Source organism: Blennius ocellaris (genome assembly GCF_963422515.1).
Source record: "Blennius ocellaris genome assembly, chromosome: 16".
Lineage (NCBI taxonomy): Eukaryota > Metazoa > Chordata > Actinopteri > Blenniiformes > Blenniidae > Blennius > Blennius ocellaris.
Window position 1 is genome coordinate 9,213,172 of NC_137665.1, and position 19,742 is coordinate 9,232,913.

The window sequence follows — 19,742 nt, forward strand, 5'->3', positions numbered from 1 at the left end:
AAAAAACCTGCAGTGCATATTAACCAAACCTACTGTGTTGTTTTTGTATCCGTTTTGGTGACTCGACTTTAATTTTGGTGTTCATCTGTGAGACTGGTAAGGGAATGTTGTCGGTAGCATTTTCAGTTTCACAAAAGATATAAATGGTAATGTCAAGAATGGTTCTAAAAAAAATACTTTGGGATGAAGGAATGAAAATTACTTGAAGACAATTGGGTGGTGAGTGTACGTGGGTTTAGTGGCCCTGTGGTATCGGCTGCATGCTGCACATATAGATCAATATGAATGACTGATTTGTCAGGGCATAGCTGTACAAAGGTGACTAGCTGTTCATACAGTCTATTCACTTGATGCAATCTAACATGAGACGATTTGTTTTTGTATGTCGACATCCTTTCATGTTAAACTATAAGCTGTTTATATTGTACATACACATTTTGATTAATTCTATTAAGGAACAGCTCAATAGTGTTTTCCACTCGTCCACAACATGGCACATTTTTAATATACAAGTTGTGTAGGGTATCCACGTGTGACGTTATGTATTTAAACAACGCTTCCCTGAAACCCACCCTCAAAGTTGGTTAAGAAAAAATGTCTTGGTTATCCATCAATAAGTGCGTAATATAGTCAGATCTTTGCCTAAAATCAGTAATGCAGGTTGGAAGATCCCTGGGTGAGATATACCTGCCCTGCACTACTTCAGCTCAACCACTAGAGGTCGGCCAACACTACGGTGGATTGTCCCGTGGCACTGACTTGATACTCGATTCTCGGGTTTGTAATGTAGAGTATCCACCCGCCACACCTATGACACACACATACACATAGTTGTGCATTACAGCTTTCGTGAATGCAAAAGCGTGTATCGCTGGTTGGAATCGCGTTATCTATAAAGCTTCGTGGTTCAACACGAGGTGGCCATGAAATGAACAAGACGAACTCAAATATTTGCACTTAAAAGACAATTTGCAAGCCCACGCGTGTCGCTGAGCATTTTCCCGGAAGCGTTTTGTTTCAATAAAAAAACAATGTGGTAGCAAATACAAGTTCCGGTTTAGATTTCATAATTAATACGTGCACATATAATCGTCGTGTTTCCTCTGGTTTAAGTATCATAAACGCATGGAAACAGAATTTATATACCTATAATCATTAGTAAAAGTGGCATTACATCAGGACTGTATAGTTAAACGTGACATTAACGTGAGTAGTGCTTTTATTGTGAAGGGCTGTTTGCAGAGGTTGATCGTGGGAGTGATTGTTAGCTTTGCTGTCCTTCCTGAGTTAGATTTCCTCCATCGCTTCACTCTTCTTTCATTCGCGAGAGACTGTCCCACTCAGCCAGCAGGAAAAAAGCGGTAAGCGTTTAGAAAACACCCCCTAAACTCTTCTAATAACTCGATTTAAACTGTAAGTCTGCATTTTTACGCCGTTCGTGTGAAGTTTGCTTGTTTGTTTTTTTTAAAACGCAGGCTAACTTTTCCGCATAGCTTTGAAGGAAAGTCGCTTTTTTGCGTACAGTTATACGCAAATAAAAAAATAGTTATGTTTCAGTCACACTGTCAACTTCCCGTGACTTTTTGATGCTTTTAAAGTTATTCCCCTGGAGCTTTGAGTTTGTCGGTTGTGAATTTCCGGGTGTTGCTTCTCTTCTGACCCGCCACTGCCGTAAGTTAACGGTGACACCATTCTCTGCATTTCATTAACAAAATCCGAGCAAATTTGGTTTTGTCAAGTTGCCCAAGTGTTCATTGAATCTTCTGATTTAAAGGAAGATCTGATCTCTGATTTAAAGCCGTTTAATGAAGTACGGCTCGGCAGTCATGTGGCGTATGAGCAACAGTATTCTACCACTTCCTGGAACTCACCTCAGTTTGAATTGATCGAGAAGAAACCAGCCTCCATTTTGGCTCTTCAGCGGTCAAGTGCACGGAGACAAAACGCTAACCAGGTGTCTCCTGTGTCTCGTTTCTCACGCCATGTGCTTGGCTGAAGGTCCAGATAAGCGATTAATCCAAGACTGCACCCAAATCGTAAAATCCCACGGTTCTCCCGTGTCGTTGGTCGTGTGATACATGTCCTTTTGCAGAAGTGTAAACTTTCACCAAACTTCCCTTGCTTCAGCTCGGATTATGTGCAACCTTGTGTTGACAGGTGGATGTATGATTCTGTATTTTGCTGCAGAGGAGTGCAGAAGTCTGCAACATGGATCTCGCACATCCCTCACTCATTAATTCCTGTAATAGCAGTTGAGGTTTTTTTGCACACCGAATTTCTAGTTTGGGGTTGATTTCTGATTATAAAATGACATTTTATGAGGGTCTGTCTTTCTGTGTAGACATCCTTTTAGTAAGCCTCCCATGATAGATCATGTTCAGGGCCAAAGGATAAAAGTGTGGGGATGCTCACCAGCCCTCCACACAGACAGACCACCGTGTGTTTTTATTAGTTTTTCTTCTCAGGGGGCCACAATCTGTTATCCCATAATTGATGACTGTCTGAAGGAATTAAAGTATGAGGACATTTCAGACGTTTGCTCAATGTAATCATGAAATCTCATGTCGAATGCTTACCCCCACCCATTGTCTAATAAGAAGTCTTTGTTTTCCTTGGAGGAAATAACTATCCAGCTGTAATCTTGCATTGTGAGGCGTTTGTTTCCTCCATAGAGGCGGTAGCCTGGGGAGGCAAACTGAGTCTGGGCATGTTTCTGAAAACTCCTGTAGAGAAGGGGGGGATGAGTTCTGACCTTTCAGCTGGCACCTCGGGTAGCCCATTCACTCGCAGCTTCCTGACGCTATACTCAGAGATTTCTCACCAGTTATTTATAAAGCTTCCTATTTGTCCAGGACCTTCCTGGTTTAGAGTTCTTGTGGGGTTTTTTTGTTTTAGTATTTTTAAATCTACCACAGCCACCACTTTCTGTTGATTCTTTCATGATCCAATCCATTGCTGTGGGTCTCAGTTGGTATTTAGAAACATCTTGGGCTATTCAATTTAATTTGACTATTAAACATGAGTCCAAAACGCAGCATTTCTCTTGCTTCTGCTGCATTTTTCATCTCACTGTACTTGTGGTTTATTATTTACTGCTCTTGTTTATTTCTGTTGGGTTCCTCTACATTGCATCAGTCCCACCAACACTTCCTCAAAGCTTTGGTATGTTCAACTTACATGCTCGACTTGTTGGGAGGCCCTCTTGATTTTATTTCCTTTAATCCCGTTAAGGTAGTTATTTAGATTCCAGATGGTTGCAACTAATTAAACCAGTAGGCTTTCCAGGTTAACATCAAGTAAAAGACTTGTGCTTCACATTTTTAGCATGTAAGTGCTATAGCGCGCTAAAGGATATGAATCATCAAGCTCTCGCCTGAAGAAGGAAGTTTGCAGTATATCTTTACAGACAAAAGAGGCTGGTTGCTGCCTGGTGTGCAGGTCGTTCACCACCTGAACAGGAAGCCATAATGATTTCTTCTAAGTCTTAAGCCTAATCCAGCAACTCGATATGGCCCACAGGCCTATTTCTGCTATGTTAACTGCATTTGATCCATTTATGCTATGACCCATCTGTTGTGATGATTACAACAGCTCAAGTTGTATTCGACTGACTGCAGTGGCTTTTATCCAAACCAACTTCACACCAAAAGACAATGTGGGTTTCAATCAATGATTCTTTCAAAGGAGGGCAGGGTGCAGCTCAACATAAAAAGCTGGCTTTTTACATCAGCATGAAGTGTAGTGAAACCTTGTGGATAAAAAAAAAAAAAAAAAAAGAGGAATCCAAAGGCCCCGGGCCTCACTGAGTGCAGCATGAAAGACGACTAACGGACACCAGCGAGGATGAAAGCATCAGTAGGACTGTAAGCCACAAGCTAAAGGCCAAATCTACAAAAGGTGCGCGAGTCACTTTTATTGAAGCAGCGTTCATGTCTTATTTTAGTCTGTTAAGATAATTGTACACTTAGATCCATTAACAATGATCAACAAGATGAATGATCAGCTATATGATTTCCAATTAAAGATTTGTCAATGAGATGATTGATGACCATCCACACCTCCCTAGGAAAAAAAATAAGTTCTTTTTTGAACAGCCATGCTTTTGAAGACTTGCCAGTATGATCCCATCACTTATGGAGCAATGGCTGGGCGGAGTTACATCAAGGGATAGTCGTTTGTTCTTGTTTCCTGTTGGTTTGGCTTCTTGATAATTTTATGTTCCTTCGATTGCATTAACTTTGAACAGCAAAGGCTCCAGGTTATAGAAGATTATACAGAAAACCCTCACATCAATCAATAGCCGTGTCTGTGTAGACCAAACAAGTTGAACTTTATTCGGTTCAATATTGTAATTTTAAACTGAGAGCTGTAAAACGATTGCTTTTATTGCCCTTTTGAATGTGGTGAAGAAATGACAGAACAGCTTTTTTCTCCCACAAAGACTTGCAACTAATAACCGATCGATTGGCTTTTAAAATCCAGTGTTGGTATTGATATTCTACATGTTAACAAATGCACAAACAGGCCATTTTATTTTCTGATTTACTTTTAAAGTATCACATCATCTCAGTGTAAACGCACACACACACACACACACGGTCCACTTATCATCCCTGTATCATCCCACAGGGATTGGCCATTCACTTATCAGTTATCTTGACTGACATCTTGATGACACTAATGACTCTCACCAAGCGAATCCTCTTGATGTCTCACCACAAGTGACCCGCCCCCAAGTGCCTTTTAACCATTAATCCCACTCTTCGATAATCTTATTGCTCTGCAGTGTTGCTAAGTAACTCGGCTTAATCTCAAGACAGGGCTGTTTGCCAAGCCTGACGTGTTTGTAAATTTCTGCTGCTTAGTCCTGGTCAAGAAAAGCGATTATCTCTCCCCGTGAGGAGAGAGTTGCATGCAGCAGAGAGCCGTGCAGGTGAAGATTAAGACGCTGACGTGGTCAAGTTCAGCAGCACATCCACTGTTTGTTTGCACGGTCTCATGACCTCGGCGGTGATTCCTGGCGAGCCGGACAATGACAGGGCCTTCACTGTCAGCCTAATGTGTCGCCACTTCCCCACAGCTCGCGTTGTTTAAGTCTGGAAGACAAACTGCCATGAGTGTGTTGATGTGCGTATTGTTAAAAGTTAATCCACTTTATGGAGCCTCGGGGTTGGTAAGTTGCCCAATCGGCAAGTTCATAGTTAAGATGGCATAACTGAACGAAGTGTCTGCTGCTGGCATTTCCTAACACCGAAACAATTTCTTCTCAATGTGTTTGCCTCTTAATGCTGTGTTTGGCAGTGGAAGATCTTTAGGGAGAGCAAACATTCAGCTGTAGTACAATTTTATATATATATATATATATAAAGTCCTACAATGTAAATGTATGCAGTGTTTTCCACTGACACCGTTTGATTTCATTAGTTGGTCCTGATTTTTGAATATTTGATTCAAAGATAATACTGTCTAAATGCATGCCAAGAAGTGAACATTTGTTGCATAAATCAAATGCTTGATTTAATAACAATTAGAAATACCATGTGGGATCAGTCTGTTCAGTTTACAAAAAGGAACCAGGTTGGAACCAATGGCTTTGTTCAGTTTATGAAGCAATTTCCTTCTTCAACAGTCTGCAAATAATTGAAAGGAATCTATTGTGTGAAGAAAAATAAAATAGCCTTGGGTTATTATACGAGCATAACATAAGTGAAACTCCACAATATTTGTTGCCCCCCCCCCCCCTAAAGATCTGTGTTAAAATATGAATCCCAAAAAGTGTTGCCACATCCTGCAAGCAACGAAAATCTAATTTATCTTTAGAGTTGTGCAACATTTTCTGTCTGAAACAAAGTTTTGTGGGGTTTCCTCTTCGGGGCCCGCCCTCTCTGACAGCCCACTTTCTCTTGATTGGCTACCTGCAAGTGTCTCTTTCAAAAGTGCTTCCTGCGCTTTCCTTGCAGATTGACACCAGCCTCGTTGTCTTGATGGTCTCATGACCATATAAAGAAACACATGAACAGCTGGCGTCGGCTGGTTTAAACACGCTTATCCCCAAGGTCTGTTCTCAAATCAGCGACTCGGCATGTGGTTACTGCATTTTTTCACAATTTTGCCACATTTAATATGCTCGCCAACTATGTAAAGCTTCATTTTTGACAAAAATGCAGAAGTGCACAATTAAGAGGACATCTTTAATAGACTCGCATCAAAGGTGCAAAGCTTGAAGCATGCTCCTGCCAGTCCTCTAATGATGTATCTAGAAAATGACTAAATCTTCCCTTGGATAAAGTAGAAAATTGGAAGTTTTGACTTGAAGGGATTTGCGGGAGGGAGCCATGTCAGTATTTTTTTGGGGGGGGGGGACCGAGCGCTTCCTGCTGGGTGGCGGTTTGGTTTACTGTCGTCTCGCTGTTCGCTGTGGGAGAGTCGCTAGTTGTACAGCTAACTTGCTGAAAGAGGAAGTGAGACAAAAAAACAAACAAACAACCTGTTCCTTTGCACCTATGACGGCATCAGCGTGCTATCTGGTCCAGTCTCCCTCACCTACCCTCACTTTTCATTCGGTCTCCAATAGTCAACATTTGCACGCAGCTTGTGCAGCCAAAAGAGCAATCTGTGCTTTTATGGGAGTGCATACAGAGGCCCCATTTGGCAGTTAAAGAGGGGAAAAGTGTTGTAATTGCAGTTCCTGTCCGTTTAATACCAAACTAAATACGACTGCCCAACAGAGCCGAGCAAAGGGTTAAGAGACCCAACAAACTGGTTCTTGTGTTGTCGGTTATTAGTGTTTTTGTGTGCGTTTCATGAGGTGTGATCAGTCATGGCTACTTGTCTTCTGCTGGTTTCCTCATTTGTTTGCGGTTTCCTGGTTTGTGAGTTTACTCGCACTGATTTATAGACTCTTAACGCGTTCACCTGATTTCCGGCTCTTAAGAATGAGCCGTGCGTGATTTAGTCAATGCTCTATTATTGCAGTAGGATGTAATTAGAAAAAAAAAGAAGAAAAAAGATAGGCGAGATTTCTCCTTTTTAAATTCTGTGTGAAACGGGAAGGTGGCGTTTCTTGTTAGCTGAGTGACAAAATAAATGTGACTGACTCACAAGAGTGCTGTGTCTCCCGTTCATAAGACTGCACAAGTTGTATCGATTCCTCTAATCCAGTAAGATTTATAGTTTTCTTTCAACGACACGGGTCAAAACTAATGTATCGCCTGTGAAACCATGCCTTGTGTTGAGGTCGGCTTCCGTGGCACTGTTGGTCTGACCGGCGTCTTGCAGGACTGGAGAGAGCCGCTTCGTGCAGGTGTCTGTCGGCCTTTAATAGGTTTTTCCTCTCCACATGTGCACCAGATGTTCTGACGCCATATACAATGTCTCCCCAAGCCCTCACATGTTCAGAAACAACAGATGACTTCATGTTCTTGTGCCGTCGCCAGGGTCAACGCCCCCCCCCCTCTAATAAATACACTTCTCCTCCTCAACATGCTCAGCAGCGTTTTGTGGCGGCGGGAAGGTGGCTGAAGCTGCCGGTTCATCAGATCTTCTGCTGTGTGTCACTGCCATGGCCTCAGAAACTGGCCCCGCACGTCCGGGCTCTCGTCTCGGTGTGCACGCTTGACTTTTATTAACGTCTAACATATTGGCAGTGTCGACCATGATGCATCACTGCTGTCCGTTGCTGTGAAACTGCACACAAGGGAACTCAAGGATGGTCCCCTCCTTTCTCCTCCCGCCGCAGGGTGTTTCAAACGTTTGCCGTGCTGCAGACGCTACAAGAAAACCGGACATGACAGGGATTTCTGGCTTCATATGGCCTGCTGCTCTAGGCTGCCAGTGCACACGGGTCAAAGTTCCCTCAGCTTTCTCTCTGGTTTCCGCGTAATCTTGTAATCGTCCACCAGCCGGAGATCTAATGACAAAATCTCAGTTTTGCCACGTGTAAATTTGATCATACCAAGAGTTGGACGGTGGTCTGTTGTGTCCTCGGTCATGAATTCCCCCTCCCCCTCTCCTCTGTAGCGCCATGGCAGAGCAGGAGCCCACAGAAGAGCAGCTGGCAGCGATGGCAGCAGAGAACGAGGAAACCGACAGCCAGGTCAACTACAAACCCCCGGCCCAGAAGAGCTTGCAGGAGATCCAGGAGCTGGATAAAGACGACGAGAGCCTGCGGAAGTACAAGGAGGCGCTGCTGGGAAGCACCGCCGTGGCTGTTGGTCAGTGACTGCAGCTCCGTTATTATGATTTTCCTCCACTGCACGCGTGCGTCCGTCACTTTGTTTTCACAACCCGGTTGTAAAAGTTGCTTCACAATTGTTGTAGCTCGGCGGGGAGTAACTTATTTGTTGTGAAAACTGTTCGGCTTGTAGTTGTGTAGAAAACACACAACACAGTATAAGGAAGTGAGGCGAGATCATGAGTGAAATTTATCAGGTGAAAAGTTTTGAAATCCCTTCAAGGATATTAAAAACGTGTTTCTTATAACATGATGCACACAGAGATTTGTGTTGTGGCTTTACACTTCTCAAGGAACTGTTTAGCTATTGAAAGTTGCATTATTTCATAATTGCATTTATAAATGGGTGTGAAATCTAAGTTTGACTGGACAATGACTGGATCTTAAGTGACCAGGTGATCCTGTGTATTGTACTTGTACACTGCTGGTAAAAAAAAAAAAAATTTCTGGAAGCAGCTACACACAAGGCAAACGTTTTATTCTGGACATAGAAAACATGGACGTGGTTGCAGCATTTTGCCTCCATGGGAGTCACTCAGCTTGTAGCAGCAGCTGCGCTGCGATGGGAGTGAGAGTCGCACGATATTAGACTAAAGAGTTCAAGCCGCAATCAAAGATGGCAAAACAATTGCACAACGTCTAGTCGCATGTAGTCTACGCTGAATCTCTTAGTGGACTTAAACGCCAGCTTGAAGAACATTTCGGACACTTGCTCTCAAAAGCTTTGTTGTTGAATGAAACTATTGACGTGCTCAGGTTTGTCGTTATCGTAGTGAAAAGTCTGGAGGAACTGCAACATGAACAGCAGTTCCATCTGAATTTGTTTTCGTTTCCATCGCGACCTTGACATGACCGGCCACCCACTTCTCTTTGGACACATACTGTGTTTGCTTTTCTTGTTTTGAAGAAAAAAACATTGAGAAAATACCAGACATTTTTAATTCGTTCTTCTTCTTGGTCGTAGATCCCGCCGCCCCCAATGTCCAAGTGATACGAATGACTCTGTTATGTGAAACGGCGCCGCAGCCTTTGGTCCTCGACCTGCAGGGTAAGTAGAGCCGGTGTTCTAGTGGGACCCATGCGAGTTTGGATCCAAGTCAATGTTGGGGAATTTGGAATAAAAACTCTTGGTTTTATTATATACATAAAAGTGTAAATCACATCCAATCTGCTGTAAGAAAGGCCTTATAGTAAGTGGGAAGTTTTGGCTCTTGTTCTCATGTGCGGACCTGCTGGATCATTAACCAGTAATTACTGATTAGTAACGACATTGTTCCGGTGTTAAGTGGGCTAATGAGACATTTCCTCATGCTCTTGGCTCCATTCAGACTGCACTGTATCAAAACACCACTTACTTGAGTACTATTGCCTCCTGGTGGTCAGTCTTGGTACCACATGGCATTGACCCTCCAAACTCAGATGGTGACTGTGTTAAATTATTCTGTATAATTATCGGAGTGTCCTTTGTATAATATGTTGTATGTCTTGACTTTTGACTCCCTGCTGCACTGATTTCTCCTGCCAGGAGAGCTTGAGGGCTTTAAGAAGAATCCGTTTGTGCTGAAGGAGGGAGTTGAATACAAAATACAGATCAGCTTCAAGGTGCGAGAACCTCCGACAAGGTTTCCACTTTGCTCTGTTTATGTTTGTCGGAAATGGCAACTGCATATCATGCGTTTCTCCACGTTGCAGGTCAACAAGGAAATCGTGTCGGGCCTGAAGTACACCCAGCAAACCTTCAGGAAAAGTGTTAAAGGTGAGACTGATGGAGTTCTTTTATTCAGTCTTTACTTTATTGCATTTTTTATTATTACATTCATCACACAATAGACATTGTGTATATTAGATAGAGCAATATTTGTGCCACTGAGATCAGATACTGTCTTTAACATCACATAGACAATACGGAAACCTCTCAAAAATAGTCAATGTACATCGTTTTTAAGACGATTTGTTTGAGAGCTTCTTGTTCATGTCGGACTTGGATGTTGGACCTTGTGACGTTTGCGTGACCTGCTCCTCGCCGCCGCCCTGATCGTGTTCGCCTCTTGTCTGCCCGCCTTTCAGTCGACAAGTCGGACTACATGGTCGGCAGCTACGGGCCCCGGCCAGCCGAGGAATACAACTTCCTCACCACCGTAGAGGAAGCACCTAAAGGAATGATGGCCCGCGGCACCTACGTCATCAAGTCCAAGTTCACCGACGACGACAAGCACGACCACCTCTCCTGGGAGTGGTCCCTCGCCATCAAAAAAGACTGGAAGGATTGATCTGTGCCCTCTGCCCGCTCGCTCTACCGGCACCGTCTTCCTCTGCTCTTTCCCGGCTTTCGTTTTCTTGCCGTCATTCCATAATCTGTGTCTGGATTATGTGCTGCACAAGGTCTTGCTGTCTCCGTCCATCCTTTTCATCATCGGTTTCTAAAGACCAATCACGGCATCAATAATGCTGGATCGGTTTCTTTCTGATAAGTATTAAATCTTTAACAACAACAACAAAAATGGAGAAAGCAAATAAGATAACAATCCAGATTTTTAGTGACAGTTTGTTTATAAGAAAAAGAAGAAAAAAAAGTCAATGTGTTTCACAAGAAAAGAAAAAAAATCCTGAACCGTGTGATTCCTTCTTCCTCATACCACTTTCTCTTCTTCCCCCATTTCACTCTCTACTCTTCAGGTTGTTTTGTACGATTGCCATGATCTGCCTTTGGGTAAATTTAAGAAAAAAAGAAAAAGATGTACAGGAAGCAGTGGTGCTGCATGTACACAGTCACTGAGCAATCATTGCTGGACACAACTTTTGGACTCTGCTCTCCTAAAGCCTTTGAGCAGATTATTAGTGCTTGGGCCTCGTTAAATTATCTGGAATTCAGGTCACCTCTTCCTAGATAGTTTCGCACCCACCGCGCTCTGCTCAGAGAACACAGGAAACGTATTACCTCTAACTCTTTGAACCCGATTCTTTAGCTGTGGCCGTTCCTCTCCTCATCAGGGTATTTAGTTATTTTATTTTTAGCAGCCATGTGGCCTTAACACCAACCGTTTGGGGGGGGGGGGGGGGGGGGGGGATAGATCCAGTTCAACCGTTTGCCTTCAGATTAAATTTGTTGACATCATTGAATAAAATGTCTAGCGCATGCAACAGGGAATTGGAACTTTAATTGTCTCTATTTCAGGATTGATGGTTTGTAGCAGCCATCGCGATTAAGCGTTTGCCCACAACGGCTGTATTTACAAACACGGTCGCAGTGTAGTTTTAATGCACTGGAGCGTTGAATCCGAGGGTCCCGCGAGGGCTCGGCGTCAGTCGGTGTCCTCTCCCGTCTGCGAGGGTAGTTAAATATTCCTGCTGTTGACTCTGCCTCCAGACTTTTCCAATCACATGCTGCTTCCGCTGCTTGGCGGCATCGTCTGCTCGACAACGCTGAGGTGAAACACTGCATTTGGCTCCTGAGCCTGTGCAGAGACACCAGTCCTCCCAACAGACACTGATGGTGAACACATCCTGCCATATGATAGTGTTTTTTTCTTTTCTCTAAAAAAAAAAAAAAAATATGTATACACTCCATAAGTATGTGAATGACTTCTGTTCGCCTTCGTTCAGCTCTTGTGCGTCTCGGATGTTTTTCTCTGTGGGTTGAGTGAGACAATGTGTTGCTACTTGTATTACCTACAATTTACTGATCTGCTGTGTACACAATAAAGTGTTCAGACTGGGGTGGCGTCTTGTGCTTCACTCAGACACTGCTTTATGCCCACTGTTTTTAAAACGTGCAAATTCAGTCATTCGCGACTGTGAAATTAATCACACAAGTCGTCCTGACAGTGTTGGACAAAGCAAAATGGAAGGTGGACAAGAAACGACAGTTTTCATGTGCTCCAGATATGCTTCATTCTACACAACTCACACAGGCTCTACTTCATGGAGGGATTTAACCTGGAACAAGGGCAGCAGATTCCGTCACTGCTGGGTGCGAGTAATTAGATTTTCTAATCTGATGCCAAGTTTGAAAAAAAAAACCCTTCAATATGTGGCAGAAATAAGTTCTCGGTTTTTCAGACGATATCACTTTGATGTATTTCATGTTTGTTTAAAAATGTTGATATCACGGGCAGAATTTCCTGCTGGTCTGGTTAAAAGCGAGAGCAAGAATTGAATTGACATGTCAGAAACTGATCATAAAACTGATATTTGCTATCTGACTAGATTTTGGAGCTACTGAGAACTTGCCGAGAAAAGGCTAAATGTCCGACCCTTTGAAAGCAGGACTGTAAACAGGAAGTTGCAGTGGCACATTACAAACTGATACACAGAAACAGCGGGACTCAGTCCCCCAGGAATTTACTTTGTGATTAATAAGGTTGAACAACTGATTTTTCATGGAGCTCTCCCAGACGAAATGGAATTTGCTGTGGTTTTTCTGGAAGATGCTGTGGTACTTTTACCTCAAAATAACTTTTCTGGTCGCTTATTCTTGCTCACTAATGTTGAAAAAGCAGAATGTGACCGCAAAACCGCGCAACACTAACTGATAAGTTGAGTTGAGAGAGAACAAAACTGAGGGGATTTTTCTCCACTGTAGTGCCATCCGGAATAATGTGATTTTTAGCTTTAATGTGTCTAAATGAGGAAAAACTGCAAAAATCTTAAAAGGCTGCAGATTTTTTTCACGCACAAAATTGGAAATGCGGACCCCGAGAAAGAAAACAAGGATGCTGTCAATGCAATTATTTTAATCAACAGACAACATTTAAAATGCCTGCTACGAGTACAATTTCGACAGTACGTCCACAGCGTCAAGCTGAGTATTTTGTCCTGTGTGTTCCGAGCACACAAAATCCCTGCCACAAAAAAAACATCTGGATCATTTGACCCCCCCCGCCCCCCCCCCCCCTGTAGCTCGCAATGCATTCTACACTAGAGAGGCCTCACCAACATGTTCAGGTAAGTTATCATAGCCATGTAAGTAAACACACAGAGTACACTTTGGCAGCTGTCTTCAAAGATTCAAGTCATACAAAGAAATGGGGAAAAAAAAAAAAAAAAACACCCCTAAAGTAAACATCACCGTTGTTTCTGTAAGCACACACAGCTGATTCAAAGCGTGTGTGACGCTTTTAAAGACATTTTTCTTTTTCTGTTATTTAAATCAAAGTCTATTTGATCATAAATATGCACAAAAAAACCCCAGTTAAATCACTTCGCCATCAATAAACCCTCATTAACAAACAGTGCATCACGACAAACACCTTTCATTCCCATTATGGTACAGTTAGGGTCACTCAGAAAAGCCATCTTCATCACCCGACAGCTCAATCTCAAATAAAACATTTTGGCAGTTTCAAATCAATCAGCCTGCAGGGGGGTGGGGGGGGGGGGAACGGGCATCCACCATTAAAGTCAAAGGTCGAAGCAGGAGCCCCGCAGCCAGTGAGGTAAATGAGGAGCTCATTTGTGAGCCTTCCTGCTCTTCCTGGAGTTCACGTCGCTCTTGGTCTTCTGCAGCCGCGAGAAGATCTCCTTGAACAGCGCTTTGTACTCCGGCGTGTTCTGGCTCAGCCGCTTGTCCACCTGCTCCACCTGCCTGCTGATCCCCTCCAGGGCCTCGGGAGTGGAGGGCGTTTGAGGGGGCGTGGGAGGCGAGGCCGCCGCCGCCGCCGCCCCGGAGGTGGACGGCCCCGCCGAGACCATGCTGTACTCCTTCATGGAGGGGTCTCTGGAGACGGGGCGCGACGTCTGCACGCCGGCGTGGCACAGGCTCTCCTCGTGGCGCCGGCACTTCCCCAGCAGCTCCTCGTACTTCTCCAGCAGCGCGTGGTACTGCTCGTCCACCTCCCGCAGGATGGACATGCCCCGCTTGCGCACGCCGTTGGCGTGGAGCGCGTAGCTGCCCTGCCGCCTGCCCGAGGCGTCGCGGGCCGAGATGGCGTTCAGCGCCGTGTCGCTGCAGCTTTTCCTCACGGGCACCCCTTGCTGCCCGGCCCCCTCTCCGTCACCGCCGCCGCCCTCCTGCAGCCCCGCGCCGTCCTCCGGGGTGTCCGTCTCGGGGCCGTTGCTGAGCAGCGTCTCCAGGCTGTCCTCCATGTCCCCGATCAGACACATCCTGGACTTCCTGAGCTGCTGCATCTCCTGCAGCTCGGCCTCCAGCTCCTGGACGCGCAGGCGGCAGCCCTCGGCGCCTAAGAGCCGCTGCTCCAGGCGCTCGAACTCCTGCAGCACGGTGGCGCACTCCCGCTCGGCGCTCTCCCGCATGCAGCGCTCCGAGGTCATGGCCAGGCGCAGGGAGGAGACGATGTCTCTGAGGCGATCGTTTTCTTCATCCAGCGGCTCCCTCTCAGCCAGGTCCACGCTGCCGGGATTGGCCAGCAGGAAACCGTCTTCATACCTGGGAGGGAAAGTTACGACGCCACAACATGAGCGAGCTTTAAAAGCATTTTCTCCAGAATAATTACTGATGCCAATGCTAAGGATTGATCACCCTTCTCTCTCTTAAACTATTCAGACTTTCCAACCAAATTCCTCTAATGTACTCTTGATATGAGGAATAAATCTATATTTTATTGGCTACTGAATAAGTAACCTGGGTTGTGTGTGTTGGACTAATAAGATTTCCCTCATGCTATTTATACAAAACAAGGGTCTGTATCCCTTTCCCCTCCCTGTGGCGAACTCTAATCTCCATATTACTCAGAAAGAGCCACATCCAAATGTCTGAACAATTAATCGCAAGACGTTTTGATACAGACGAGCGCCGACACGACCTTGGCGCGGTGCAGAGCTCCTTGAGGCAGGGGAATGAGTGGACGGTCTTGCGGCGCTCCTTCTTCTCCCTGTGGACCCTGAGCTCCTCCAGAGTCCGCAGCTCCTCCACCCGAGCCGTCAGACTGTCCACCTGACCCTGCAGGGTCTCCATAGTGCCGGTCAACCTGCGTGCACACACACACACAAATGTTTGTCGTTTTTTTTTTTTTTTTTTACAATATAGAGGTTCTTTGTTCTTGTTACAAAACAAGGAATGTGAAAGGGCATATTTAGAAAGAACAGAAGTAAAGCCGTTTGCAATCTTCTGTAAACAATTTTAAACCCTGATTACGATTATGGAAGTGCAATTTATGTGCAAACTTGCTCTGTTAGCACATAAAAAAAAGATGCTCCTTCTCCTGAGTACCTGTCGATCTTCTGCTGCGAGGCCTTGCTCTCCAGCACCAGCTTCTCATTGGTGATTTCCAGCTCCCTGGCGGTGACGTCCAGCTGTTCGTACACTTTAGCGTGCTGCTCGTTCATCTCCCTCAGCATCTCCAGCTGCTTGGAGAGGTACTGCGGAGAGAATGGCACGATGAGCAGCCGCGCATTAAGCAAACTGCTCGTGGGGTTTTTCTAACGAGGGTGGAAATTATAACAGAGTCAAATTGGCGGAAAACACATTCATCACCAAATACCGCTGAATGTTTAGCAATTTAGAGGAACACAAACATCTGCATCATTTTGACGAACACAAGAATGACTGAATGAGGACATTTTGCAGCCTTAATATGCCACTACCTTTCCTGGAAAGGCTCTAGAACCCATCAACTATAACCATCCCCTCATATCAACAAGCTCCTACAGACGAGAGACAAACGGACCTCAATCTCCTGGACTTGGTCCTCATTGTTGATGTACATCTGTTGGAGGGAATCTTCCAGCTCCTTGTTGCGCTCCAGAAGAGTTTTGCCGAGCTCTGCCGCCAGGTGCAGGTCTGACCGGAGCCGAGAGAGAAGGACAGACGCAGAGGGGAAGGAGGCGAGAGCAGAAAGTGTCATTGTGGCACATGATTTCCTGCAACACATTTTTTTTTTCCCCCCACATCTTTTTATAAGTTTTGCACAGTGCTGTATTTCTGAGAAAGGGCTGGAAACTTGTAAATGTTCCATTTGACGCATTGTAGAATGACATCATCCAAGATGAGCTTGTTCGTTGCCACATTTACTGCAAACTTACAAAATTGCAATGAGAAATAAATCCCCTACAATTTCTAAAATCAGAAGCGTCATACGTTAAATGTCTAATGGTCCACATAATGAATCAAACAGTTTCTCATGACGAGGCTCCACACAATTTCATGTGCACACTCGCAGCCTCGGCAGCAATAATAACACCTTCACGGTTGCTGATATTTTCACCCCCAACGCAGTTTGCGTCATACATTATTCATCGCCTCTGCCGAGTAGAAAACCAAGCAGTACTGAGGAAGAGGAGGAGAGTCCTGCTGGCTCTGCACACTTGGAGCCTATAACAGCACAGTACTGAGGAGTGAAGGGACAGAGACCCATTGACATCCATGACCGGACATGAATGGAGTGTTTTATCGCCACAGTGCAGGGTGTGAGCAATGACGGGAACACACACACACACACACACACACACGCATCATCGTAGGTGTAAGATCTCAAGAAGATGAGATGAACTGCTGCTCCTTCTGCATGTGTCCCTGTTTGCTGAACACACATCAAGTCCTTCGCTGTTATCTAATGTATTTAACAAGCATCATTACATCCCCGTTCGCTGCGCTTGCTGCTGAGGGATGCTGGGACAGGCAGTAATTCCTCATCTCAACAGAGCAGATCTGATAAGGAAACGGTCGCCTGAACGACTGCGCGATAACGAGCCGAGTGGGAGCGTGCAAGGAGAGAGAACGCAGCGAGCCTTCGCCCTCAGGTCCAACTAACACAGTGACGTCTCGTTTCCTGCAGTCGACACGTGCCGCGTCCTAGTTATGTAATTTTGGTTATTTTGTGCAAAGAGGCAGTGAGGGGGGGGGGGGGAAGAGAGAGAGGGAGAGAGAGAGAGAGAGAGAGGGAAGAGATGAGCGAGAGAAACAACAAAGGATGACATATCAGAAATGTTGCACATGTGTTAATGCTCCCTGCACACACATGCATCACCGGGTACGCTGCTCTGTGATGCGAGTCAACCTCACAACTCCTCACATGGCAGATAAAGCTGCAGCACCAACCATGACATCATCGCATCATCCCATCTGGCTTCAATATGTTGGTGGGATCATACTGAGCACAGGGGGTCACGGAAGTTGCCTAACAGCATCAGTTCTAGGTTTGGTGGGGGGGGGGGGGGGGGGTGATGTTGGTTTGGAGCAGCAATTATGTTTCCAATCCGACCCCAAAACCTCAAATCTCTGATCCCGACTCATGAGGCCTCGTCTGGGGCTCCCTAATCAGATCAGCCAGGGGTTTAATGACCTCGGCCCCAAGGCCGAGTGAAATACTGACGGCATACACACACACACACACACACGCTCGGCAACATCCACCGGCCTCTCCCTCATCTGTGTGGCCATGTCCGGTGTGATGATGAGGCACAAAAGCTGCTTTAGCTCTGTGGGTCAGCAGGTAATCAGGAGACGGGGGTGACGCCGTGAGGCCGGCGGCGCACGAGGACACGCTCGCGAGAGCACTCAGCGCCACATTGAGATGCACTGTCGATAGAAAGTGCATCCATTTAGGTCATTACCGAGGAGGCTGAACACACTGTCGGGCTCAAATGCGGCATTAGTGAAGAGGTGACAACAGCACTCAATATTTTAATAGGTAGACAGATGACGCTGCCAACAGGCCTCTGCTCTTGGTAACTTTTGAAAGACGCAAACGTCCTAAATAATGCAACCTCCTCCCAATAGATGACCACAAGTGCGGTGGATTCATATCAGTTAAACATTATCGTTTCAAAATATAATTTGTGATAAATGGGGGGGGGGGAAACAGCTTAATTGATCATGTTGATTTCTGTTTGGGATGTACTTTCACAAATTGTGATCTCTTTGGATGCAACCAGTAACTTCTGTTTTCTCCAACAGAACACACAAAAATAATCCTCTTGTCGTGAGACTTAAAACTTTAGGCTGAAACACATAATTTAACTTCGATTGTTCTTGCCTTTTTTTGTGCTTCTGAAGTAAAAAAGCAATCTATTGTCAACACAACATAGAGCAGTGAAGCTCCATGTGATCAATAGTGGAGAGCATGAATGCACGGAAACATACAATTTATTGCACTTCAGTCAATTCTTTTGCGCCGTGCATTTTGAAGATGACAATAGATTGGTGGTATTTTGTGCACACCGAATCACGCGCCTTGAAATTCTAATGCACCATAGATGTTCTGAGGCAAGACAATCAGGGGAGGAAGACGAAGATGTGATGGAGTGTAGATGTGATCCTGTGAGGAGGAACAACACTGACTCAGTCGGACAGCAGCGGGGTTATTCTGGGAAACATCCCTGACGAGATGGAAATGATTGCTGGAGGAAGACAGTGCAACCACCTCCCCGCTCCCCATCATCCACCCCACCCCTCCTTGCACGCCTCCCTGGACCCGGCATTGTTCCATCCTCACCGGCCTCACCTTGCTCCAGGTCCCGCTGGTCGTACCACGGCTCCTCTTCCTCCGTCACGAACTCCTCCATCCTTCCTGCACGAAGCATCGATGCTGCTCAACTTCTTCTCCTCCTTCTCTCCTCCTCCGCCGAAGACGTGATCGTGCAGAAATATAGATCGACGTCTCTCGCCCGGAAGTGACAACAAACAAACAAACAGCGGTGGATGGAGCCCTGTGATAGGGATGATCCGGAGAGGAGGGAAGAGGAGAGGAGAGTCCGCCGGGCCAGAGCTGCGGCCGTGGGAGGGAAGGACCGCAGCGTGTCCCCCGCCTCTCACCTGTCTCGGCTCGGCAGTGGACTGAGACGCAGAACCGGACGGCGGCTCCTTCTGCAGCCCACCGGCCAAACGCTGCTGCTGCTGCTGCTGCTGCGTTCATGTGCCGTGGGAAACGCGGGACACAACCTGACATGCGCGTTTGTTGCCGTGCGGCTCCGAGAAATAATCTAATTTCCAAATCATAGATTTCACAAACAGCTTTGCGTTTAGAGATGAATGATGAACACTAATGGCCTAAAGGTCTTTGGTGAGGAAAAAAATAATAAAAAGTCCATTGTAATTCACACATCATTGAATGTAGACCTGCTTTGCTCATATTAATAGAATACAATAACAGTTTTAGTTTGATTTTAACGCTTCTCTGCCTTTTTATACTTGTATATAGGTGTTTGATTTCAGATGTTTTGCCTTTTACTTGCTTGGTTTTCTTTTAAATCAAATCTTGACTGAAATGGTTTATAGCTCAACTTTGTTTTTATGGAAAAATACTGTTTCTTTGTATCTATAGTCGGCATTCCTCTAACGGAGACAAACTTGAGAAACTGTAGCGAAAGCCCCAAGAGTTCTGATAGAAGAAACATTTCATTACAATGTGATTCTGTGGAAAACAACGTGGTTGGATATTTACTGAATAATCTTCACAATGATTTCAGACACAGGGATCAGTTCTTCAGTTATCTCCCCTGTGTTGAATGATAACATTTTCTCAAAAGATTATAGTTAACTCCAGCTTTACCTTCAGGTGGAATTGTGCAGGATGAACATGTTATAAAGTTGCTAATGATGGCTGGGTCTTAT

At 45.3% G+C, this 19,742-nt stretch overlaps 2 protein-coding genes across 2 annotated transcripts; one reads left to right on the forward strand and one right to left on the reverse strand.

The window, feature by feature from the left end:
* The first annotated feature begins 1,285 nt into the window (after positions 1–1,285).
* arhgdia (Rho GDP dissociation inhibitor (GDI) alpha) lies at positions 1,286–11,949 on the forward strand. Its single transcript, XM_080510755.1, has 6 exons — positions 1,286–1,361; positions 8,020–8,213; positions 9,198–9,281; positions 9,759–9,835; positions 9,926–9,989; positions 10,301–11,949. The coding sequence occupies exons 2-6, from the start codon at positions 8,024–8,026 to the stop codon at positions 10,501–10,503; spliced, it is 618 nt and encodes a 205-aa protein (XP_080366881.1). The 5' UTR covers positions 1,286–1,361; positions 8,020–8,023; the 3' UTR covers positions 10,504–11,949.
* Positions 11,950–13,516: 1,567 nt separating this feature from the next.
* Positions 13,517–18,753, reverse strand: cdr2l (cerebellar degeneration-related protein 2-like). The gene is made up of 5 exons (XM_080511587.1): positions 18,634–18,753; positions 15,859–15,971; positions 15,402–15,550; positions 14,995–15,159; positions 13,517–14,618 (listed from the first exon to the last, which is right to left on the reverse strand). The coding sequence occupies exons 1-5, from the start codon at positions 18,710–18,712 to the stop codon at positions 13,682–13,684; spliced, it is 1,443 nt and encodes a 480-aa protein (XP_080367713.1). The 5' UTR covers positions 18,713–18,753; the 3' UTR covers positions 13,517–13,681.
* Positions 18,754–19,742: the final 989 nt, after the last annotated feature.